We start from the raw sequence: 26,500 nt of genomic DNA on the forward strand, positions 1-26,500 counted from the left end.
GCATTGTCACTGCTTCAATCTCTATTCCACTTCAACCCTGCTCCCATCAACACAGAAAGTAATGCCACTGCCTCTGTCTCTGTCACAGTGAATGAGAGACTACTGACTACAGCAGAGAAGATCAAAAGAATCCCTTTGTAAATGCCTTCTTTTTAGAAACTTTTCTTCCACTCTAAGAGCGCTTCTAAATACTCAATTCCTCTCTGCAAAATGCAGAGTTTCCTGCATATGCTCATACCTTTCAGTGAGAGCACATCAGTGTTACTTGACCCAGATTACAGCTATAGAATAGTAAAAAGAATCTTCATTGTGATTTGTCCTCTATCCGGACGCCTTGCCAACTTGTTCTACCTCAGTTCCCAGGAGGTTGCCATGTCATACAAGCAAGAGTTGGTTGCTATATTTACCAGTTAGACTCTGCCTACACCTGTTTGCTCACCACAGTCATAGACTTGGAGGGGCCAAAGATTTGAATGAAAAACATAAACAAATGAGATTAAAACTTTTATTTAAATTTGTGGGCTCCCTCCATTTGTTTTGGGGGTCCATGAATGAAGCAAAAATGGATTAATTTGTTCCATTTTACTCATTCATTGCAAACAAATGCATGTCCTTTTTTTTGAGGACTTTCCAGAGGAAGAAAGGGCATTCTTAGTCTCAGGATGATCCTTCAAGGTTTTCCAAGTTTTTTGCTCTGAATAATATGGATCCTTCAAATATGTGGTCAAGATACAGACTTTAGAGGAAAAATCAGCTTTCCACTGCCTCAATCATAGTTGTCTGGCTGTGACCATGCATGTCATGACCTTTTGCTGCCAAATGTCATTCACTGAATTGTAAAGAATGTCAAGACTATCCACTTGCTGTGTCCACTTTCCTATTGATTTGAACATATATGACTTCGTGCCAACCAAGGGTTCTTATTCCTCCTTTTTTCATGTTTGTTCTGTCATACCATCCAGAATAACAAGTGTCTGAAGAACCCTGAGATAACTTCTGCACTAGTATTAGAGATTCCTTGCCCATTAAATCCTTGTTCTTTGTCTTGAGAACCTGTGGTGAATGAGGGAGGGATGCTGTCCCCACAGGCAAAGACTCGACCCCTCACTTAATATAGGGAATCTAAAAAGGGGCTGCCCTTGGCTCCTGGTGGAGATTTGTGTGCTCTTTGCTCTAATGGGCGATAACCTTTTGCAGCAGGCAAGAGATTTCAATGTTATTGATAGCACGTTGTGCAATGTCTGTCACTACAGGTCGTCTCAAAAACGTCACCTATAAAACAAACTTATTTTCTGTCTTCCAATTCCTTCTTTCATCTCAAGCAGCAAAGGAAAATCTTTATCTGGAGTAAAAGCACCTGATTGAGAAGATTAGCTCAGATCTAGAATATTCCTGTGAATATTGAAATTCAGAACCTTATAGGAAACAGATTCTGGAATCCGTTGCATCTAACACAGATCATTTTTCTTATCCATTACAGTGAACGATTTGTTTGCTTCATCTTTGTCTGTCCTACAACCTGGGGGAGTTGGTGAGTACTACTACAAAGAAATTATTTCTTATTTTCAGGAGGGAAGAATTTAAAGAACTGAGAATAAATAGGAATGGCTTAATGCTTTCTGAGTTTTCTTTGTAGATTTTGTGTGTGTGTGTGGGGGGGGGGGGGGGGGGCGGATTACCCCTTTGTTCTTCCCAGGATAAGTACTTGGGTGACACAGGAAGATTCCTGGCTGAAGTATGGAGACGTTTTCTGTAATATTGAGCCCTTAGTGCAGCCAAGGGGCTAATGCAATAAAATGTTGGTTAAAACTGTGCGCTGAAATTCCACTCACAGTTTCTTAATGCACAGATTAGAAATGTTAATTCCTAACATAGTGAACTAATAATATGCTCATGCCTTGACAGTTAAAAAAAAAAAAAAAAAAGTGTTCTGAATGGAAAATGTGCACATAAACCCATGCTAAAATGTGTGTCGGCACAGTCTGAGCACGCCTGTTGGTTGCAGATGGCTGCGACCACTGAAGCTCAACTCTTTCTTTGCTGCATTGACACCCTTAGGGAGAATGGCGGCCTCCGCCAGCTACCGCTGACCTGCCTGGCGTCTCCAGGACGTCGTGGGCGCTGCCGACCGCCATCTTGCTTTCGTAATCACTTAGGCATGCGAGCACACAGGCCAGTCTTAAGCACGTCATGGCAGGAATCTCGGATGACGTCATCACTCCACGATACTTAAGCCAGCTGGTCCTGTCTACTGATGACTTGGCAATGAGTACCCTCATTGCCGAATCCGCTTCGCTCACTACAGACTTCCTGTTCCAGTTCCTGCACATTTGGCGTGAGATGCTCTGGGTACCCGCTCCTCTGGGGCCGCTCCTCGGAGGGCCTTCTTGCCTTGGACTGCTGCCTATCCCCGTTCCCCAGGCCTTCTGCTGGAACATTTGTCACTGTGAGTAGCTTCACTCTACGGACCACTACCATACCATCTCTAGTGTGGAATCCTCTCCGGTGTATCCCGCGCTGTGGGCCACTACCGTACTATCTCTAGTAGGAAACCTCATCAGTGTACCTCTCCTGTACCATCTCTAGCAGGAAACCCTCACCGGTGTACCCCGTGCTGCAGTCACTACCAATTCATCTCTACAGAGGAGCCTCATCAGTGTACCCCGCTCTGCAGACCATTGCCAGATCTTCACTATTGAGGTATTCCCCCTGGGTATACCCCACCGCACTGACTCTGTGACTTTCTCCTGCACTTCCCGCTTCTTGGGCAGTGCCTCTCTATCTCCCTAATAAAGACTCTATTCCACAGCTGTGTCTGACTTCCCTTGAGACCTTGCATTACCTGGTCTACCTTCGGCTCTGGAATTAGCAAAATTATTCATTCGTCATGTCTTTCACCTCCACGGACTCCCAAAACACATACTCTCGGATTGAGGGGTGCAATTTATGGTGAAATTCTGGAGGTTATTATGCAATAAATTCGACATATCCTTGGACCTCATATCAGCTACCATCCACAGGCCAATGGAGAGACAGAAAGGACGAACCAGAGAAAGCAGTTTCTCTGGGCATATTTGAACTATATGCAGAATGACTGGTCCAATTTACTACCCTGGGCCGAGTTTGCCTTAAACTCCCACCAGTCTGCTTCTACTGGATCATCGCCCTTCCAAATTGTTTACGGACATCAGCCTCTGCCTCTTCTTCCAGTACCGCTGTCTGTGTCGTCTCCAGTGGCACAGGCTTCTGCGCAAGAGTTACATCAACTCTGGGAACACACCATCCAACTTCTACAGCAAGCTGGTCAAAAAGCAAAGAAGTTCTACAATGCCTATCATCGAGCAGCTCCTCAGTTGAACCACGGGAAAAAGTGTGGTTCAGCACCCGCTTCATCCACTTAACATAGAAACATAGAAGTGAAGGCAGAAGAAGACCAAACTGCCCATCCAGTCTGCCCAGCAAGCTTTCACACCTATTTGTTTTCATAATCTGTTACTCTGACCGCTGAGGTCAGGGCCCTTATTGGTAACTTTTTGGTTCCAATTCCCTTCCACCCCCACCATCGATGCAGACAGCAGTGCTGGAGCTGCATCTAAGTGAAGTATCTAGCTAATTGGTTTGGGGTAGTAACCGCCGTAATAAGCAAGCTACTCCCGTTTGTTTACCCTGCATGTGCAATTCAGCCATTGTTGGTTGTCTGAATAAAAATCCTCTTTACTTAATTCCCTCTGTTGCTGAAGCAGTGAGCTGTGCTGGATACTTATTCCAAGTCAAGTATCATGCTTAATTGATTTCTAATGTGGAATCCTCTCCGTGTACCCCGTGCTGCGGGCCACTACTGTACCTTCTCTAGTAGGAAACCTCATCAGTGTACCTCACGCTGTAGACCTCTACTGTACCATCTCTAGCAGGAAACCCTCACCGGTGTACCCCGTGCTGCAGGCCACTACCGTATCATCTCTACAGAGGAGCCTCATCAGTGTACCCTGCTCTGAGGATCATTGCCAGATCTTGACTACTGAGGTATTCCCCCTGGGTATACCCCACCGCACTGACTCTGTGACTCTCTCCTGCACTTCCCTGTGGGCAGTAGCATCTTTCACCTCGGCCCAGGGCCCACATAATTACAAATCCTAACATGGGGGAGCAGGTGAATCTCTCAGATGTGATATAATCACACAAAACTGCTTTCAGTTTGGAAAACATTATTTGTGTGCAGAAATCATATTTATGTGCAGAAAAATGGTTTTCGTGTTCAAATCATATTTCTTGCACATATATCCTGATTACAGGTTCTGGTGTCAGAACTTCAGCTTCTGCCCATAGAATGACACTGGCACTGGAACCTTTACTCCACCTCTGGCCAGCAGTAAAATTTCCAGTGTAGAACATGAGTTAAGCCAGCACACCTCTCCACATTGGGGGTAATAGTTAAAGCCTTCATTTGCATAGGATTTCTATGCAGGGGCAATAAGCAGGATGCACAGTTTTATACACATTTTTTTGTGCACAAAATTCCTTTCTACATCTGGAGTAACGTTTGCACACAAAAAACGTGTGCACATCTGTGGGCAAAAGCATGCACTCTGCTAAGCATACCTTATTGCATTGGCCTCAATCTTTTGTCCCACTAGGTATCTTCCTCATCATCATTCATAGCCCCTGTCCCCTTCAACCCGGCACAGAGTCCGAGCACAAGACCTTCATGTACAAGACAAGAGACCTGAACTTGTCTTCTATCGCAGCAGCACTACAACTGAGTCATGTGACCTTCCCTAATCGGGATCCATGTTTTACCCTGAAGTATACTGCATGTATTCTTAAGGGTGAGAAGAGCCTTACAGAAAAAGCACTGCTTTACTCATTTATCTATTTAGACATTTTATATACTGTCGTTTCATGTAAAGATCTCAACGCATGTGGGTCAAATGTATACTGCACATGTATATATGCAATCATGGGAACATTAGAGAGATGTTTTGAACTGTACTTCAAGCACACTGCATCTGTTCCATTTAGGATCAAGCTCACACTGGGAATGCATATCAGTGATTTGCATTTATATTTCCACTGTCTTTATTTGTTTATCCAATTTTCAGGCATTTCAAAGCAGATTATATTTAGGTACTATAGGTATTTCCCTATTCTCAAAGGGCTTACAATCTAAGGAGGTCATTTACTAAGCCACATTGGGACTATAGGGACAAAGGCCGGGTGGCATCATTTTGGAAAATGACCACAGCCCGGGTCCAGATCCTAGGGGACACTATGGGTCCCCACTGCAATATCAATGGTGAGTAAGACGGAGTCCGGGTGTGAGTTAGGTTGGGGGGGTGTCAGGGAGCTTTTAATGGGTAAGGAGGGTATCCAGTAGGTGGGGGTGGGGTAGTCCACTGGACTACTGGGCCAATTTTCTTTTAAAAAAGTGGGATGGATCTGGGCAGGGGTGGATTTCAGCCTCTGAGGGACCACATTGTGAAAGGGTGGGGATTCAGTCTTTCGGAAAAAAAGTTTATTTTTAAAAACTTTACTACAATGGGTCATCTGCAAGGGTGGTGGGGAGCTGGGACGAGGTCTATTCTGACCCCTGGGGGTTTTCACTACTTTGCAGAGAGGCCGTTCTCGGGGCCGAGCAGCCCCTTTTAAATGATGGCAACCCCACGGTGCCAGGGCCACCATCGCGCGTTGTCTGAGGGGCTTTCACTGCCACAGTATTTTTCTCTGCGGGAAAATACTGTGGGCCGCGCCTTTTTCCCACAGGGATCTCAAGCAGAGTTCCCATAACCATAGGGGTCATTTACAGCTACTTTGCGACTCTTGCAGTATTTTTCCCTCAGGGGAATGACCTCCTAAATTTGTCCCTGAGGTAATGGAGGGTGAAGTCACACAAGGAGCAGAGGTAGGATTTGAATCTTGGCTTCCCTGGGTCATAGACTGCTGCTCTAATCACTAGGCTACTACTCCTCTTTTCCAATATGAGAATTCAGTAGTACAATTGCTTAGTACATGGTACTTACTATGTAGCCAAGTGTTGTGCCAAGGATGTGACTTTAAGTCTCACCTGGTGCACTCTCTTAATTTCTTGTATAGCTACGAGCATCTCCACAAATCATGCAGGAAGGTGAGGTTTGTTTCTCTCGTGGGGGAAATTCAAAACTATGGTTTTAGATGGGGAAAGTTTTACCAAATAAACTTGACTGATTTCTTTGAAGTGACTGAAGGGGATGGGGTATAAAGGAAATATGTTTTTTTCTGGCGTTCAGCAAAGCCTTTGACACTGTTCCACAAAGGCTGGTGAGCAGGCCAACAGTCTGGGAATTGGAGGAAAACTGTAACGTGAATGAGAAGATGGTTAAGCAGCAAGATTCAGGGAATGGTAATGGAATGGGGTCAGTTCTAGTGAAGAGCACACATTCAGGGGTTGCCACAATGATATGTCCTTTTTAATCTGTTTATAAGAGATATCGGAGAAGGATTAAAATGGAACACGTGCCTGTTTAAAAGATATGAAAATTTACAGAAGAGCATACATACCAGAGGGGGTAAATAAAATAAAAGACCATATTAAAAACATGGGAAAATGGCCAAAGATATGGCAACTATGTGCTAATCCCCCCAAAATGCAAAATCATGCATCTAAAATTCACAAATCTGAGGTCCAAATACATTTTTGGAAGAGAAGAACTAGCAGTCACCAAAAAAGGATAAAGACCTAGGGAGTATCCCTCACACAAACCCACAACCTAATTACTACTGCAACCATACTTCTGCCACACACACAATGTTATATGCTGAAATCTGTTGAAAATTACCCCATAAAGTACCGATTCGGATAAGAGTTTTACCTAATTCACAGAAAACAAAATCCAGAGCTCTGAAAGTGAGAGATTTCACTAGAAAAGCTGAATAAGTATTGTAACATACTCACTTGTTCTATGGTATTCTGTGGAACTGAATCTGAGTCTGAACAATATTGTGGGTAATTTTGAAAGACCTAAGCAGGATTTGTGGGTAAAATTGGCATAAGCACACATAAGTAACCTGTCTGCATGATCAGCAAATTTTCAGAAGGGTGGGAGTATATGCGAATAACGTTTTTGCCACGCGGAGCAGTTTGGGGGGAGAAAGAAGGCATTTTGCGGGAAGTCTGGGGCCCAGCTTGAAAGTATGTGTACATTTACATATTTTATAAAAAGAGTACATGCATAGCTCATCAAACATGTACACACGCTTTTACACCTGCTGGTCAAGTTAAGAACATAAGAACATAAGAAAATGCCATACTGGGTCAGACCAAGGGTCCATCAAGCCCAGCATCCTGTTTCCAACAGTGGCCAATCCAGGCCATTAGAACCTGGCAAGTACCCAAAAACTAAGTCTATTCCATGTAACCATTGCTAATGGCAGTGGCTATTCTCTAAGTGAACTTAATAGCAGGTAATGGACTTCTCCTCCAAGAACTTATCCAATCCTTTTTTAAACACAGCTATACTAACTGCACGAACCACATTCTCTGGCAACAAATTCCAGAGTTTAATTGTGCGTTGAGTAAAAAAGAACTTTCTCCAATTAGTTGGCGATATTAAACCTGACTTCTCTTTTGCCTGCAGTTTTTGGATGGGGGTGCGGTCTGGAGCAAGAGGTGGAGGGTGTGGGAGAACTGGTGAAGGTCTGGGTCAACTGGTGGCGGTCTTGTAGAACTGGTGCTTGGAAGTTTGCGCAGAAGTATTTTCATCATCCAACTTTATAAAATCCCTGCTTCTGTGCATAAATTGAGTGTTAATATGTGCAGTGCACGTTACAATTACTTAACACGTAAAATATATGCAGGTACTTTTATAAAACAGGCCTACAAACTATGCAGATCTGTGAATTATAAAATGTGCATGTACTGAAATATATACATTTCTTTTGGGGCAGTGAAATGTGGTATATTACAAACTGTGAGACTCCTGCTGCAGAGTTTGTAAAATATAAGCATAACTTTAGGCACAGTTACTTAGGTGTGTTATATGCTAACTAAATTAGCCTCATAAAGAGGAAAGTTCAGGGAAAAAGTAAACTGAGATTAATCAGTTAAGGAGTAATATAGGTGTACCAGTACTTATCTTATCTCCTCACTTGACCCAGAGTAAGAGAATGGAAAGTAACAGAAAGAACAGCAGGTTCTTTAAACACATGTAACCCATGTGTTTAAAGTAGTTCTTATCTACCTAAATCCTTTGAAAATCTGTAACACCTAGCAAGAGTAGCATAACTGTGCGAGTTTTCCTGTTGTCTATTAAAGCAAGGTAGAGGAATGAGATTGCGGGGGGAGGGGTCCTCGTCTATACCGCTGGGAAGGCAGCAGGGTCCGCAGTATTCCTATCAGTTACTATCAGAAACCCCACTGCACTGCCGTCTGACAGTGGGAGGAGAGCCCCTGTGAATGTGCTTGCCCTTACCAGGTGGTATATATTTACTTTTAAAAAAAAATTCATTCAGCCCACTGTTTACAGGGTTTAACCAGGCATGCAGTGTAGGAAGTCTTCCTAGATAAGTGGAAATCGGTACTATTTACAAATTACCTATTTTGACGGGGATAAGGCTTGTGCATTTCTCATGGCCGTGAACCCCCATTTGCTGAGACATAAGGATTTAAGAATGCTATATCCTCCTGCAATGGATGGTTGGAAATGGGTACATTAGAGAAATATAAACATCACAAAGGCAGAAATAATTCCAGTAAGGTTCTTCAACAAGAAGGTATTAAGGAACATTGACACATTTCCCCAGGACCAGTTTGCTATTGAAGTTAATTTATACAGAGATGTTAGCTGACTACTTGGGGTTATGCAGATGAAGGAGACACTCAAAAGCTGGCAAGACTCCCAGGGGGTCTGGTTGCTATGGCAATGCAGCCATCTTCAAGCGATATCCCTGATTTCTAATGCAAGGTTGGAGATGCAGCTTAATGTCAGCTTCATAGTGATTGGAAATAAATTGGGCAATACGGCTGATCTTTCCCCAGACCCAAGCAAAGGATCAATAGGTGCAGGGTCGAGAGGTGACGAAAATTAAGATAAATAGGTTCAGGAAAGAGGAAGAATGATTAGGTTAGGTGCCTGCCAACTAGGAAGTATATTTACAGTACATGTTTTACTCTCTCTCTCTGTCTGTATTGTACCTGCTGTTCTATGTGAACTCATTAGTTGAGCGGTGTCTCACTGGAGAACGGTGCGTGACCATAGAACTATGCCCTTATGCATTATAAGAGGATGATGAGGTGGAAACCACAGGAATAACATAAGTCATTATTTCTTCACAAATGTAATGCTCTCCTGTTTTGCTCTAACACAGAAGGTCAAAGTGCTTCACTGCTGCTGACCCACTCAGCATGGCTGCTCATTGCATCATAAGGCTGTATCATGCTTCAGGAGAGTTGATTATATGAACTAAAAAGAAAGAAGAGAATCTTTTGAAAGTGGCCGGCTGGCTCTTGTTTGTTTGGGAGATAGATAGGGAAACAGTGGACGCTCAGATTTGTTTCTGAGAATTTCCTGCTTAGTTGAGCAGTTGAAGAATAACAGAAAATTTACAACAGGGCTGCCTCTGTGCAGAAGAAATTTGCTGGTCACAGCAAGTATTTGAACAGTGAGATTTCTTGCTGGATTTGAACAGTTTAAATAAGAGAACAGATAGTGTAACAGAGCTGAAAAAAAGAAATCACTGAGACCCTGGAGCTGGATAGAGGGCTCTTTTTACTGCATTCTTGCTTGGTGGAAAAGCAAGCCTTGTGAGTATTAATAAGCGATAGACAGTGGACCAGGGCTCTCTGAATATCCTAGCTGCCATTTCTTTTACTGCAATATTTCTCATTACTTAAAAAATAGTTATATATCTGCATCACTCACAGACCACTGGATTACAAACTAACAGGGTCATTTATCAAAATGCATTATGGTATTAACGCACGTGATAATGCATTAACACATGCATTAACGTCATAACACATGCGATAATTGTACTATTGCACAGCGCGAATGCAAATTTTTGGAAGGGACGGGATTAGGGAGGGGTTTTGGCAGAATTAATGAAAATGAGGGGCAATATTGCACAGTGTGATAGCATAACGCATGCTATCGCATGGTTTTAATGCCGGAAATAACTACACCTTTTTTTCCTGGCATTAAGCCCGAAATGGCTGTAACGCAATTTGCAATAAATTTTGTAAATTGCATTTTGGCCATTTCTGGGCTTGGGGAGGGGAGGGGAGGGGAGGGGAGAGAGAGAGAGAGAGAGAAATAAAGCCTCTGGGGAGGCCTTCACAGTATTCAACTATTTATATGACTATGAGGGCCAGCTAATAGCTTGAGGTGGGGTGCTGGTGGTGGTTTAGGAGCCAGTTTTACATGCAGAGTGTACATACAAACTGCACAGTACACCTTGGTGAAGATTTGATATCATTTGGAGTAAGGAAAGTCTCACAAAGATGAGATTTCTAGCTTGATGGTATCCTGTTATAGAGTCCATCAAGCTAGGGGGCCTTATAAATAGTCTCTCTCTCTCTCTCTCTCTCTCTCTCTCTCTCTCTCTCGGGGTTAGGGCTTCATTTACCAAGGCTTTTCTCCCATTCTATATCTCTAGGAAAAATGCTTAGTAAATGAGGCTCCAAATTAGTTATGAACTACTTAAACATCAGCCTTTGAATTCCTGACCCCATTACTGTATCCTAGGAGTGGAAAGAGTATTTATTTGTTCATCCCAGTTGCATTGGTACTGTGTTTCATTTTTATCTGCCCTCTGAAAGTCAAAAAACAAATCGGAAGCCGATCAATGATGCTGAAAGCAGAACAAACGATAGTGATCGGTGTGTCAAGGGATTCTTTATTGGTATATTGCCCGACTCTGGCCGAGTTTCGCTCTCGCAGGAGCTGCCTCAGGGACTGCTGTACCAATGGTTACTCGTCTTATGTAACACTTCAATGTTATGACATAACAACATGTGAATTGTGAATCCTTAGTGGGTGATGTGCAGACAGTATTTCCAAATTATGATGTCGGGGTACATGGAGTTAATTTCTGAGAAACTCGGCCAGAGTCGGGCAATCTACCTTATAAATGGGCTCTGACCGACGGCCCGCAAATGCGCAGTAGAGAGCAGCTCTACCGCGCATGCGCGGGCGAGCACGTCGGTCAGAGCAGAGCGTGCCCGGGAAAAAAAATGGTGCTGGGTCCATAGGAGCGGCAGTGGCGAGGAGCAGGGGTAGTGGCGGCGAGACGCAGGAGCGGGGGGAGCAGTGGCGGCGCCGACGACGACGAGCAGGAGCGGTGCCGCGCGCGAAGGAGGGACAACCCCCCCCCCCGGAGATCTTCCGTCTGCCGGTTGTGGATGAGCTGAGGGGAGGGAGGATAAAATGATTCCAGGCCTTGGTATCAGTAAATATAAAAGCAATATTGATGGATAAATATTCTAAGGAAAAGGGAGTTGTGGTATAACCGTTATACTGATATCGATATTAGCATTGTGTATGAATGCTAGTACTGTCTGAATGTTTCATCTTGTTTTTATGCACCGTTTGATACAGCCCTGCTACCTGTAATAATAAACACTGTTTTATTTCAGTGTGTGTTTGCTGGCTTACACGGACAGTTTCCCTCAGAAATGTATTCACAGAGGGGGAATCCAGATCTATTCAGGCAACACCCCTGGGTAGGGCTATGCAAGCATGTGGTAGATTCATGGAAAAATCTCAGAGGAAGTGGTAGTGGAAAAATGGTATACTAATTCAAAAATACATGGGACGTGTACAGGAGAGCCTTAGTGATAGGAATGGGATAGCAAAACCAATAATTAAATAGAGTCTCAGGTTTGGTTCTTCGAAGGGACAATGGGCGGCACTATTTTTATTCTTGACAGTCATTTTGTATTTTGCTTCTCATGTTAAGAAATGAAAAGGAACTTGTAATGCAGATGATGGCAAAGAAAAGAAATTAAAGATGGCATTTTCCCACTGCACTGATAATCACACTCATTGGTGTACCTACCCTCTCCTTGCTGGCATGCAATCATCTTTCATTTAAAAATGTTCCTTTCTCATTTCCTCTCATTCGCTTTATGAGAAGAAAGTTTATCTGCTATGCTGTCACTCCTTGACAAAAGCATTGCACTGCTTCACATTGCTATGTCCTATACCCATAATCCCAGGAAGTTTGGCAAATTAGATTTGTGAAAAAATTCACATATATGGATGCACTTTGACACACACGGAAAAAAAGATTATTTCATAATTTGCATAATGTCTGAACTTTTTCATTTGAATGTTTATATATTTTGTTTAATTTATAATCATACCTAAAATTTGTATCTATTGAGTAAACTTATCTAGCCTGGGGGCAGTCTTCTAAAGGCACTCAAATACTGAAATCTTGTTTCTACTCTCAAAGTTGCAATAAACTACCTTGATCCTGGTGAAAACTTCTGAAAGGAAGAGAGATCCTGAAGCAATAAGTGGAGCCTCTTTCACTGCATTTTGCCCATGCATAACTGCATGCTGTGCTACCATTGCTGAACAAAAATCTTTAAAATGCCCAAAAAATAATTATTGCCTGTCAATATCTATTTCGGTTTTGAGATTTTTCCATTAAAAAGAGATTAAGAAGGAACTAATATACCATAATATTGTTTCTTTTTAAATTGCAGATTGTTGGCTGATGGAGGGGACAACTACCAACTCATCTGATTCTAAGATGTTTTGTCATAAAGGAATACATTTTGTGACTGGGTTGACTTCATCTGAATACATCGATTCACTGGAGCACTTTGAAATCAAAGATGATGATGTGTTTTTGGTTACTTATCCAAAATCTGGTAAGAATAAGGTCCCTGTAATTTTTATTAAGCAGTACTTTACTGAAGGAAAATAATTGTTCCTCTGCATTCAGTCAGGCCAATCCACACAAGTAGGTTATGCACGCCCTCTAGCAGATGGAGACAGAGATTGACTCGCTGATGTCACTCTAATATAGCACAGTACAGACATCAGCCCACCAGGATTCTCCTGGATATGCATGACATGCTCTGGACTGAGGCCTAGATAGGCCAAATCAGTTAAGGGGTAGCTTTTGAGGTGAAAGATTTCACTCCCTCCATTGGTGGAGCAGGATCCTGGGTCAGCATTCCTTTTTCTTTCGAGCCGATACAGTAAAATCGCGGGAGATCGGGCGAGCACCTGCTCTCCCGGCGCGGGCACAGGCCACTCTCCTGTGCGCGCGATGCAGTATTTTAATTTATTTAAATTAGGCCCGGCGGTAAAAAGAGGCGCTAGGGACACTAACGCTTCCCTAGCGCCTCTTTTTTGACGGAAGTGGCGGCTGTCAGCGGGTTTGACAGCCGACGCTCAATTTTGTCTGCATCGGTTCTTGAGCCCGCTGACAGCCATGGGTTTGGAAACCGGATGCCGGCAAAATTGAGTGTCCGGTTTTCGACCCGCCAGCTCTTAATATCGCCATAATATTGCCATGATATTAAGTCGGAGGGTGCACAGAAAAGCAGTTTTTACTGCTTTTCTGTGCACTTTCCCGGTGCCCGGAGAAATTAGCGCCTACCTTTGGATAGGCACTAATTTCTGAAAGTAAAATGTGTGTCTTGGTTGCACATTTTGCTTTCTGAATCGCGCGGGACTACCTAATAGGGCCATCAACATACATTTGTATGTTGCAGGCGCTATTAGGTTCGGGGGGCTTGGACGTGCATTTTGGACGCGCTATTACCCCTTACTGAATAAGGGGTAAAGCTAGCGGGTCCAAAATGCTCATCCAAATGCCGGCTAACAGTGCGCTCCATTGGCGCGCACTGTTCTGTATTGGCCCATAAGTTAGGTAGGATTGAAGAATGGCAGCAGCTCCCAAAGTGACAGCTTTCGCTTCCTCCTTTGATGGAGCAGTTCCAGGACCAGGGGATCTTCCAGCTGGGATTTGGGGTAAGGTCTTCTGTCTTGCCTTGGCCCCCACTTTCCCCTTCCCCTCTCCTGCTGGCACCCCTCCTTGTGGCCCTAGGGACACCTTTAAAGAGGCTTGATTTTTGCCGGGTCGTTGAACCTTGCAAGCCAACGGTTTGGAGGGAGTGTGATGCGTTTGGTGTCTGAGGGTATTAGTGAAATCCCTTGGGGAGATTTGGCAGCATGCTAGCTACTGTAAACACAGGAGGATGCCTGAGCATGGCAGCAGTGGAGTATTAAATAAAAGATGTTGAAATAGTGGAGTTGCTGTGGCTGTTTGGAGCGTTGGGGAGTGCACCACATGAGTGAATGGGCCAGAGGAGCAGCTTCCTGTTCTTCATGGTCGCAGCAGTATGACTGTCTGTGCAAGAGAGTCAGTGCCATTTTGTCAGAGGAAAGAGAGGTGGCTGTGCAATGTAGCTCCGGAGTTTAAGCGGAAGGCCCATTCAGCCCTGCTAGTTCATGGCGGACGGCAACTGCCATGTGTTGAAAGGAATCGCTGAGACAGCCAATCAGCAAATCCGCTCAGTCAGTTAGGGATTCACCGGAAGGCAGATCCCCATGGAGATTCAGCTGCATTTCTGTTCCCGCCGGTGACTTCAGAGCAGAAACAGTGGCCAATGGCCATACTGTTTAGCAGATGAGGGGAAAAAATCCTCTCTCACTTCTTTCCAGCTCCATGTTTAGCAGAGCAAATCTGTTTGGACCCTGAGCACAGATGATTGCTTTTCCCCTTCTGGGGTATCCAGCTCCTGCAGGGCCTTGAATTCAGTTCTGTTTCATAGTTTATATGCTTCAAGAATGCTCCTGGTTCCAGGTTCCCCTCCTACAGTTTCTCTTTGCTCAGGATGGCGGAATAGTAGTCTACCCCAAGCACTAGATACAGGTGCTACTCTTTCCACCCTGATCTGATATGCAGATATCACATAGGTCATGTGACCTGTTCAGTGAATTTTTATGCTCTGGTTGTCAAGTACCTGCATGATGGTAGGCATGCATCGGATCCTTCTCAGAGACAGAAGTCTCAAGGAGTCTGCTCCAGTGTTACCTCCCCACTGTGTTCAGGAGGCAGGAGAGGTTCATGGGGGGGATTGCTTGAAAATGACAGTAGCGGCAGACTGAAAGGTTTCATCTAATTTGCCCAGCAGATTATTTAGGCTAGTGGATTATCCCCATGCCTTCTCTTAAGGGTAGTACCTCTTATGCTATGCATATTACCTCATGCATTTTGTTAGGGGTAGTATCTGCTGCTACATGCAGGTTACCCCCAGGCCTTCTATTGATGGTTGTGACTGCCACTCCATGGTGGCTACTCCTCTGCCATCGTTTAAGGGTAGTAACTGCTGCTCCGAGCAGGTTACACTCATGCCTTCTGATAGGAGTAGTAACTAATGCATCTGAGCAATTTGTCTACAGGCCTTCTGTTGAGGGTTGTAACTGCTGCTGTGTGGTTGAAATAGGAATTACGCATAGCTGTGGTCCATGGCTTATAGTTTTAAGAATCTATTGTTTGTGAACTTGGAGGCAGTCTGGATGAGCGCAAAGGGCCCTGGGAGTTTTCACTGCCAGCTCTGAAACTCTTGCGCATAGAGGTATGAAGTTTGAAGTCACGCACCTTTTCTTGTTTTGGGCTTTTCATTCCAAAGAGAATAGCAAGGCTCCCCTTCCTCCAGATAAGCATTATCCTGCTGCATGCAGGCGTTTTATGGGTTCTCCATTCAACTTTATAGAGAAAAGAGCTGCTGTGCAAGCTACAATGCTGTGACTGATCGCATTAAAGGCCATAGCCCCGGTTCCAAAGGTCTAGGAAGGCATAGGTCGGTATTCCATTTTGTGGTTCCCAAAAAGAAGGGTTCCGTTTGCCCCATTTTAGATCAGAAGGAAGTCAACCGGTTTTTATGAGTGACCCACTTTTGGATGGAAACTTTGCAATCGGTGATCATGGCAGTACAGAAGGGTGAGTTTCTCACTGCGCTCATTTTGACAGAGGCCTATTTGCATATCTCAAACCAGAAGGAATATCAGTGGGTTTTGTGTTTCTTAGTGCTATGTTATCATTACCAGTTTCGGATTGGCTAAGGCACCCAGAACTTTTTCCAAGTAATGGTGATGGTAGCAGCCGCACTTTGCAAGGAAGGCATATTGATCCATCCGTATCTGGGCAATTAGTTGCTCAGGGCCAAGTTTGCAGCAGAGACTTGAATCGTGTCTCACAGTAGTCCAACTGCTGCAGGAGTTAGGTTGGGTAGTGAATTTAGCCAAGAGAAGTTTGCAGCCCACCCAGACTCTGGAGTATTTGAAGTCTGGTTTGATGTTGCACAAGGCAAGGTGTTTCTCCCGGAACAGTGTACCTAGAAGCTTTAGGGTCAAAAATGAGCCCTGAAGGCGACAGACCCTCAAACAGTATGGATTTACTTGTAGACATTGGGATCCATGCAGCAATGTTGGAGGTTGTTCCATGGGTAAAGGCACCCTTTAGAGGATGTTGCTGTCATGGTGGTGTCCTCAGTCCTCAGCCTGGTGTCCTCTGCCTCGGGAGTATATGCTATGGCTGTCTCTTCCATCATAGGTGAAGCAGAAGTTGCCCTGGTGGATGTAGAGAAATCATCTCTCCAAGGAGGTGGATGGAGATTCCTGACTGGATAGTGGTCACTATGGATGTGAGTCTCCAGGGCTTGGGATCCTACTGCCAGGAAATATTGGCACAGGACCTGTGATCCCCTGAGTAGATGGGATGGTCCATCCAATCACTTGGAGGCTCATGTAATTCAATTGGCATGCTTGAGGCTTGCAGATCAGTTGAACGGAAGAGCAGTTAGAATAATGTTGGACAATGCCATGGTGAATGGCCTACATAAATTGACAAGGAGGAACCCAAAGTCAGGTTTCTCTGGAAATGGATGACCTGCTGCCATGGGCAGAACAGCATCTTCAGGCACTGTTGGCCTCTCACATCGCAGGAGTGGACAATGTTTGGTCGGATTATCTCAGTCGTCTCGCCTTGGACCCGGGAGAAGGGGAACTGGCACATGAGGCCATTTCAGCTCATCATCTCTCAGTAGGTTCAGCTTTTCTTGGAGCTGATGGTGAACTTCAGGAGTGCAGATGAGACTCTCGAGTGCTTGGACTCGATGTTCTCGTTTAGACATGATTGCAGGATGAGTTGTTCAACGTGTTTCCCCCGTGGCCCATGATCAGAAGGATGCTGCAGAAGATAGCCTGGCATCAGGGCTTGGATCTTCTAGTGGCCCAGGATTGGCCATGAAGGCCTTGATATGCGGATCTTCAGCATTTAATATTAGGCAGGCCAATGTGATTGCCAATGTAAAGGACCTGCTACATTAGCAGCCAATTCTTAAAAAAAATCTGGGTCAGTTTTATCTTACAGTTCATTTCTTGAGAGGGCATGGCTGTTGAAGCGTGGTTATTCCTTGGTGGTTGTGAGTACCTTGTTTAGAGCTCAAAAACTGTTGATGCCAGGATTGGAAATGTCCCCTCGAGGGCAACAATTCCCTTAATCTTGGAGTTTCTACAGAAAGGTTTTGTTAAGGGGTTGGCCCTTGCTAAAGGTACAAGTGGCAGCTTTGACTTGTTATAGGGAACGAGTTCAGGGTAGATATCTCTCTCCTCACACCTGGAATTTTCTAGATTTTTTTTAAAGCTGCTAAGCATATTCAATCACCATTGTGAATATCAGTGATGCTTTTGGTTCTTAATCTGGTTTAGATTTTTTGGCAGGTTTCACATTCCATCCTTCTCAACTGCTTTCCTTGCACTTGCTAACGATGCAGTGTTCCTTGTTGCTATATGTTCAGCATGGAGGATTTCAGAATTGCAGGTTCTTTCTTGTCTTGTTATTGATTACCTCGGACAGACTGCAGATTAGGACTGTACCTTCCTTCTTGCTGAAGTTTGTTTCGGACTTTTTCTTGAATCAATCCATTTCATTACCTTTTTTGGATAGGACTCTGGATTGGCAAGAGTTTTGCATCTTGCAGCCCTTGGATGTGAGATGGTATCTTTTGCAGTATTTTAAGATTATCAGTTTGTCTTTTTATCATTCATGGCAGTGTGAAGAAGGGGGAAGCAACTTCAAGTGCCACAGTGGCAAGTTGGATTAAAGAGATAATGACGATGGACTATGTGGATGCGAAGAGCCTTTGTCCAGGCAAATTAAGGCTCATTCTTCCAGAGCATAGGTGCTCCCCGGGTCTGCCATTGCCAAGACAGATTAGAGCTCATTCTACAAGAGCACATGCTGTATTTTGGACAGAGTTACAATTATCATTCCCATCAGAGATTTGTAGAGCAGCAATATGGTCTTCGCTGCATACCTTCTCCAAGCATTATTGTATGGATGTTAGGATTCGGGAAGATGCATCTTTTGCCAGAGCAGAGTTGCAGAGAGCACAGGAAGCCTCCCACTCCACAAGGAAGTAGTCTGGTACATCCCACTTGTTTGGACTGGCCTGCCTAAATGCAGAGGAAGGTGAAATTACTACTTACATGATAATTTCCTTTTCTCTAGGACAGGCAGGCCAGTCCACACTCCTTCCCTAGGCTGCCTATGCTGTACTATACCGTACTGTGCTGTCCTTCACAGAGACATTCTCAGAGGCAGAGATTGAAGGCCAATGCAGATCTCCTGGTAAGTGTGTGCCTTCTTTATCTGTTATGTTTATAATATTTCCTTCTCTTCTGAGTCCAATGCTTTTCCTCACTGAAAAAAGAAGTGAATGGTTGGGGGAGGAAATGTATAGAGTTGAAGTTAAAGTTTGAGTATTATTCAGATGGCCACAGTTGTCTTTTCCAAGAATATTGGCAGGCTGATGTCTGTGCTGTGCTATATGAGAGTGACATCAGCGAGTCAATTGAGCTCTATCTCCATCTGCTGGTTGGCGTGCATAACTCACTTGTGTGGATTGGTCTGCTTGTCCTAGAGGATTGAAAATTATCAGATAAGTAATAAATTTACCTTATGTGACTGGTCCCATGTCTTGGTCCTTAGTATTGTGTGCTGTGGCTTACAAAATTCAAATATGAATTGCTTGTCTGGTGGATCCAGCAGAGTTTGGGTGTATCTGATAAAATCAAAGAGGGGGAAAATGTTTGCCCTGTAGCTACTAGGCATAATTAATAGCATAGATCAGGGCTTCCCAAACCTATTCTGGTGACCCCACAGTCAGTTGGGTTTTCAGGATATCCAAAATGAATAAGCATGAGGTAAATGTGCATAAACAGGTAGATTTTAAAAGTGCTCACACAAAAATGGTCCCATACATGAGCAACGCCGATTTTAAGAAACCAGGAAGTACACACGAACATACTTGTGTGGGCATCAAGAATAAGGAGGCAGAAAAGGTGTAGGGCATGGGCATTCCCGGGTGGGGCCAAGACTTACATGGGTAACTCCAAATTTTGACAGACAACACGCACCACATTACTTGTGTAACTTTACTACTGGTCCAATACCAGGGAGGGAGGGAGGGAGAAAGAGAGAATCTGACACTCTATATATCTCCCACTGTAAGAGGGGCACTTTCAACTCAGGGTGACGTTTTGGAGGGGGGGTGTTGTTACATTGGTCTGCCTAGGGCACCAGGGTCTGTAGACTCTTGTAACACCACCAAGTTATCAGGTTATAAGCTCCACGAAGGTCCAACTTGGTGAAGGTCTTGGCACCTTGAAGTTGGTCAAACAGTTCAAAGATGAGAGGCAGCAGATGTTAATTCTTGATTGTAATGGAATTCAGACTACAGTAGTTAATACAGGGTCTAGGGGACCTGTCCTTTTTGCTGACAAACAAAAATCCGGCTCCTGCAGGTGATGAGAATGGATGGATGAAACACCATTCCAGGTTTTCCTGATATATTCAGACATCATCTGGGTTTCTGACACCAAAAGCAGATATACCCTTCCACGAGGTGGTAATTTCCCAGGTTGGTGGTAAATTGGACAGTCATAGTGTCAGGAGGGGGAAGGGTCTCCATTTGCTTTTTACTGAATACATCCAGGAAGGCCACATAGACCTGATGAAGGCCAGAGGGCATCTGAGAATGCAAAGGTAGTAGGTCGGATAACTGAGTTGAAGCAATGCTGAAAGCAGTCTATAGTGGGCCCATGTTGTAGGAGCCATGGTAGATCCAGGACCAGTGAGTTGACAGACCTGTGAAGATCATAAAATGAGATCTGTTCAAGATGGAGACCCACCCTGAGGGTTATGGGTTGGGTAACAGCTGTGATATTCCCAGGCAGTGGAAATGGTGAATGGTTGGTGCAGCTGATCCATGGGGATGGCTTGATTATGTATCACACGTTCCTTGATGAAATTCCCTGCAGTTCCTGAGTCAAGGAAGGCTTTGGTGTGCATAACTTTGGTGTCTGTTTGTTTGAAGATGAACAGGCAAGACAATCTGAGAAAGGGAAGTGTTTCCAAAGGGGCCTAGGGCTTCCTCCCCAGCTAGCTCTAGGCATTGAAGTTTCCCTGCTTCAATGGTCATGTTTTGACATGGTGCAATAGAGACACAGATTTTGGAGCTGGCTTTAATGCCTCTCCTCTTCCATCAGACAAGAATGGCCCAAATGTATAGGTTTCTTCTGTGTGGGCATAGGGGTAGGATCTTTTGATGGAATTAATAGAGGGCATTGGAATCTGGGAGTCAAATGTGGAGATCTATGGAAATAACCCCACTTCCAGGATCTCTTTTGGAAATGAGCATCAATCTTAGTGCAGATGTGGGAACCTTTTGCCCAGCTGGTTCATCCTTGATCTGGGCTGCTAGACCCTGCTAGAATATGGTGGTTAGGCTCTCTTCATTCTACCATAGCTTGATAGTCAGGGTCCAAAACTGAATTGAGTAATATCCCACTGAGAGTCCTGGTGGAGATGCAGGACATTGGCCACAGCAGAAGAGGACCAGCCTGGTTCCACGAACACTCTGCAGAAGTGCATAAGAATTCAGCTAGGTTGCATAGTGTAGCATTGATTTGTTCCCATAGCAGGGATGTCCAGGCCTGTATCTGCTGGTGAGGAGGGAGATGATATAGGCTACTTTAGCCCGGTCAGACAAGAAACTCCCAGCTTGCAGCTCAAAAATTATTTGGCACTCGTTCAGGAACCCTCTGCAAGTCTTGGGGTTTCCATTGTAATGTGGTGGTGGTGGTGGCGAGAGGCGTACGCCTGATGTCAGAGTCAAAAGTTGTTGCACTGGGGAATTCTGCAATGTAACTGTGGAGGCTAAACCATAGTACTCACAATCTATATGGTGTCCAGGCAGTTGCATAGTGTTTGCACAGTCCCTATGAGGTGCTGAACTTGCAAAACCAGATCTTACAAGAGATGGAGAATCAGGAAATCAATGGAGCTCATGGACATCACAATCTGTCACAAAGTGGGGGTAGTGAGCCCTTGGGCTGCTGTTAAGCTTATAAAGCCTATTTTGTATGAAAACAAGATAGACCTTAACAGGCAGCAGCTGATACGCCACAAGACCAGATCTTTTACCTGAGCAGCCATGTCTCCCTTGGGTTGAGCACACAGGTTCTGGTGGCTGGCAAGGCTATCTAGGCTGGGTACAAGGAAGGTAGAAATACACAAGATAGGTGGCTGGGCTGAAGTCGGGGCAGGCAGAGAGCAAAACAAAGTCAAGGTCCAAGCTGAGGTTAAGGCAATGAGAAATTAGGCCAGGGGAGAAACACCACCGGACAGACAAGAGAGGGCAAGGCATGAACACACTGAAACAAACCAGGAACAAGGCAGGAATGCACAAGAACAAAACCTGGAACAAGTTGTAGCAACTAACACTGCAGAACAAGCCGGAAACCTGTTGCAAAGGCACTGGAATGTGGCTTTGAACTTTCTTTTCTATGAGGCAGGATGTGATGAAACCTGCATATGTCACAGGAAGTCCAGCGGCAGACCCTATAAAAAGGCTCAGGAACTGCAGGAAGTTCAGCCATGTTCCTGAGATGCAGCATGATGCTGGAGGTTAAGCCGGCAGCACTGGAATCTGGGAGCCAAATGTGGAGATCTATGGAAATAACCCCACTTCCAGGATCTCTTCAGATTAGAGGTGAGGGGCATTACAGTCTTATTTTGGGACCTAGTCCAAAGCTGGTTCCCTTTGCCAAGGCCCAGGCCTAAGGCTAGGCTTAATGGCCCGGCCCAAGACTGGGTCCTATCTCAGAGGCCAAGGCCTGATGCTGGATCCCATCATCAGCTCCTGTTGCTGGGGCCTTGGCCTAGCTTAGGTTTAGGCCAAACACTGGGGTGCAGACCGAGGCTTGGTCCTGTTACCATGACCCACAACCAGGCTTTCTGCTGTCTTCTTTCTTCTTCTCTCAAATTAGATGTTGCCATCCACTTGAAGGATGCACCTCAGTGACACTATTGTGGTGCCTTCCTTCTAAACAGTCAGCACTATTCTGATGCATGGCTACTGAAATGTACTGCCATACATCAAAATGGCACTGTCCGCTTGGGAGGAAAGCACCACAATGGTATCATTGCAACATATCCTTCAGATGGACAGTGTTATTTTATTCAAAGGAAAAAGAAAGAAGAGGACAGAAGGCCTAGGCCTAAGCCCAGACTTGGGCCTTACTGGCAGGATCCGGCCTGGGGCCAGGTTCCACAATCAGATCCTTGACCTGCTCCTACCGTAGGCTTGTATTTTTATAATTACACATTTATGAAAATACCCATAAATTTTCAGGTATTTTCATCTGAGCTATTTTTGGATCATTTTATTCCTAATGAATCAATAATGGCCTCATTCATTGCATTTTACTCATTTGTTTTAAAAGATTGCACATCCCTTACACTCTGTGCAGGTTACCCTAAGGGTAAAGAGGCTAGAGCACCTGCTCACAATTTTATTTATTCCTTCTTACATTGCACAGAGGTCCTGCTCCGGCCATAGAAGCACAAGAGCAGGTTACTTCTGCCCTATCGCCATCCTGAGTGAATTTGATCAAATTTTGTTAAAGTAATGTAAACCAGGTAGCTAAAACATAACTGCAAGATATGCCTAGATGGATCCCTTGAATGCACCACTGGTTAGTTGTAACTGCCACTCCATGCAGTTTACCCCCATGCAGAAATGTTTTACCATAAGTTGCCGTAGATTATCAAGGTTCTTCATTTCCATCTTCTAGCCACTAAGGAACCTCTGGGGTACATTTTAAAACATAGCGTGCGCCCGCGAACAAAAGTACGCTGGATTTTATAAGATACGTGCGTAGCCGCGAGTATCTTATAAAATCCGGGGTCGGCGCGCGCAAGGGGGTGCACATTTGTGCAACTTGCGCGCGCCGAGCCCTGTGCGCGCTGCCCATTCCCTTCGAGGCCGCTCCGAAATCGGAGCGGCCTCGGAGGGAACTTTCCTTCCACCCCCTCCCCCCGCACCTTCCCCTCCAAGAACTTATCCAAACCTTTTTTAAACCCAGCTACACTAACTGCACTAACCACATCCCCTGGCAACAAATTCCAGAGTTTAATTGTACATTGAGTGCAAAAGAATTTTCTCTGATTACTTTTAAGTTATCAGATAGTTTCACCCAAAGATCTCTCTTACGTTCTAAGCACATCATGTTTTTCACAAACCTTCCCCCATCATATACAGCTCTTTTGAATTTCTACTCCCAAAATGAATGATTCTGCATTTCTTGGCATTGAATCCTAGCTTCGTTGAGTCCTTTGACCACTCCTTAATAGGGATGGGCATTCAGGAGAAACAAAATAGGAAATGTGATGAAATTTTCAATTTCTCTTTTGGTTGTTTTTAAAATGGAATGATTTAAATTCCAATTAAATTCCATTGGAATCTCATTTTGTTTTGAAAACCAATTAAAAAAAAAGTCACGGGTCAGACTTGGGCCTAGGCTTGGGCCCGAAGCCAATGCCTCACCTAGGGAATAGACCAAGAACCAAAGCAGGGGCACTGGACTATACCAGAGTGCGACTCTGGCACCTCGGCCTAAGCCTAAGCTCAAGGCCTGGGCCTCATCGAGGCATAGGCTTCAGCCCGAGTGCAGTGCCGGTGTCTCGGCCTATGCCTTGGCCAAGAATTGAGCAAAGTCCCAAGCCCCAAAATCTTTTCACTTACCTGATCTGACATCCCGACCCAGTCCGGAGACCAAGTCCTGATGGCTCGGCCTCGGCCTAGACCATGGTCTGAACCCAGGCCTGATGGTAGGGCTTAGTCTGGAGACCAGGTTCTGATGCCTTGGCCTGGACCCGGGGGCCCAATGCTGGGGTCCAGCCCAGAGGCTGTGTCCTGATGCCAGGGCCTCAGTGCAGGGTCAGAGCACAGGCCCAGGGCCCAGGTCTTGGAGGTCCTCCACACATCTTCCGTCTTTTTTCCAGCTACAATTTAGCCAGATAATGTAGAGGCATTCTGAGGATGTTCTGTGGTGGAGCTAAGTTATCCGGCTAATTTAGCAGATTTCAATTTCTACCCGGCTAAGTTAACCAGATAACTTTAGGCCTACCTCAAAGCTGCCCTAATGTTATCCAGCTGCATATGACCAGATAACTTTAAGTGGCTACACAGTTAAAACAAAAGTCCTGCAGGGGCCTCTTGGTCCAAATCCCAACCTCCCCATCCAACATTTCAAAAAAGGGGCCCTGCAGACATTATAAGGTATGCCCTAAACCTCCATATGGTCTGCCTTAAGATTAAATCACAATTGTTACATGGAATAATAATCATTATGTTAATTTGTTTTGAGATTGAAAACCTATAGTATGATAAAGACTTTCAAAATATCTTGGTTGCCACTCAAAATTAACTGGAGAAACATTTTAATGTGTCCTTGTATTATATAATAAAAACAAGGTCTGGGGAGGATGGGCGAAGGGGTATGGTTGGAAGGATTTTAAGAGCTCTTTATTCCAAAATGAACTTGTTTCAATGCTACAAAGCAGCAAGATATTTTCAAAGGCTATTTTCCAGAGCCAGAGTTGGAAATAGCCGAAGGTTTTCTAAAGCACTTGTTTCAAAACCAGAGCAGGGAAAGTAGCAAGACATTTTTTAAAAGACACTTTGAAAGATTAGTAGCACAAAGCAAGCAGAAATTGAGAAATTTTAAAATTTATGGCAGAAAAGCCAGCTTTTTGCCTTCCAATCACAGCCCACCAAATGTCCCATCGTGTTATGGTGGGAGCTCTAGTCTGTGTCCATCGTCAAGGGTTGCCACTGGTATGGCTGGATTCAGTGAGTTGGGAGGGCATATAAAAATAGGCAGGGGGAGAGGAATATCAAGCAGTTTGTCCATGCTCATTACATGCACAAAATAAAACATTGTGAAATGCTCATTTGTTCTACAGGAACAATTTGGAATCAACAAATTTTGAGCTTGATTTTTCATGAAGGCCACCGTGAAGGAACAGAAAATATTTGTACAATCGACAGAGTCCCTTGGCTTGAATACAATATAAAAAACATGGATTTCAATCAGCGTGTCTCACCACGTCTCTTTTCCACACACCTGCCGCACTATTTAGTTCCAAAAGACCTGAGAAACAAAAAAGGAAAGGTAAGAAATATTGCTATGATGTCTTTTTAATTGCAGCATTAGATTCTTTAAAATTGACGACGCCTTGTGAAAATGGTACCGGCTGTGTACAAGGTTATTTTTCGACAAGAGGAAGACCAATTTCAGAAGGGATGGAGGAAATGGTGGTTGGAAAGGAAAAGGCAAGGAGAAAGAGTAAGCATAAAAGTAACAGGAATTGTTGAGTGGATGCTGATTCAAATTTACTGTATGGGGCAATCACAGGATGATCAAAACCCCAAAAGATTTTAAGTATGATGACACTTGATTTTATTTTTTCATCATGCACAGGACAGCCAAATTAGATATAGCGGGCATTAAAGGTAACTGTTGCCACAAGCATCCGCCATTCACTCACAGAAGAGACTGGAGAATAGATGGTTTAATAAAAAAACAGGAACTTTTACTGTCAACAGCAGCACTCACAAAAATAGCCTCGTCCGGTAATGCCATTCTGTGCTTCCAGGTTCATTCCCCACAGCTCCTCTAGTGGTGATCTCCTGTGTAAATCTGCGTCCTTTTACAAGTTCTCTCTTGTGATGCCGTCCCCTTTTTGAGAACTCCATAACACTGCGTAAACTATAAAGCTTGCAACAATGGTCAACATATAGCATTGTTCCTGCTCTCTTGCTTTTCCGCAGACAATCAGTGTTCTGGCAGCTGCGCGCACAGTTTTTTAAACATTGCGTTTAGTCAGCAGACGACACCCAAACATCTATTTGGATTTTAAATTATTCAAGCTGGTAGTCTGTCCTTCTTACGTCCCATCTGTAATGATCTTCTGGGGGGGCTTCCCTGTAAGGCTCACCAGAAGACTTCAGATAGCCCAGAATGTTACTGCTAGGGTGGTCTTGTGGCATCTAAAGAGGGTAAGTGCAGCACCCCTCCTGCAAACTCCGCATTGGCTTCCTATTCAGTTAAGGGCAAGGTTTAACATCCTGGCACTTACTTTTAGAATTATGAAG

The 26,500-nt window shown here is 44.4% G+C and overlaps 1 protein-coding gene across 2 annotated transcripts in view; it reads left to right on the top strand.

Annotated features, from left to right (window-relative positions):
• The first annotated feature begins 1,296 nt into the window (after positions 1-1,296).
• LOC115088310 (amine sulfotransferase-like) overlaps positions 1,297-26,500 on the top strand; it is a 66,702-nt gene continuing 41,498 nt past the window's right edge. Inside the window, exons 1-3 of one of the 2 annotated variants that reach the window (XM_029596451.1) lie at positions 1,297-1,531; positions 12,683-12,850; positions 25,309-25,517. In XM_029596451.1, the coding sequence (XP_029452311.1) occupies positions 12,694-12,850; positions 25,309-25,517 (366 nt within the window). In that variant the 5' untranslated portion in view covers positions 1,297-1,531; positions 12,683-12,693. Of the gene's footprint in view, positions 1,532-9,651; positions 9,776-12,682; positions 12,851-25,308; positions 25,518-26,500 lie in introns of those variants that run through there. The other variant, XM_029596452.1, reaches the window with a different exon arrangement.

This window comes from Rhinatrema bivittatum, chromosome 3 (genome assembly GCF_901001135.1).
Source record: "Rhinatrema bivittatum chromosome 3, aRhiBiv1.1, whole genome shotgun sequence".
NCBI classification, from domain to species: domain Eukaryota; kingdom Metazoa; phylum Chordata; class Amphibia; order Gymnophiona; family Rhinatrematidae; genus Rhinatrema; species Rhinatrema bivittatum.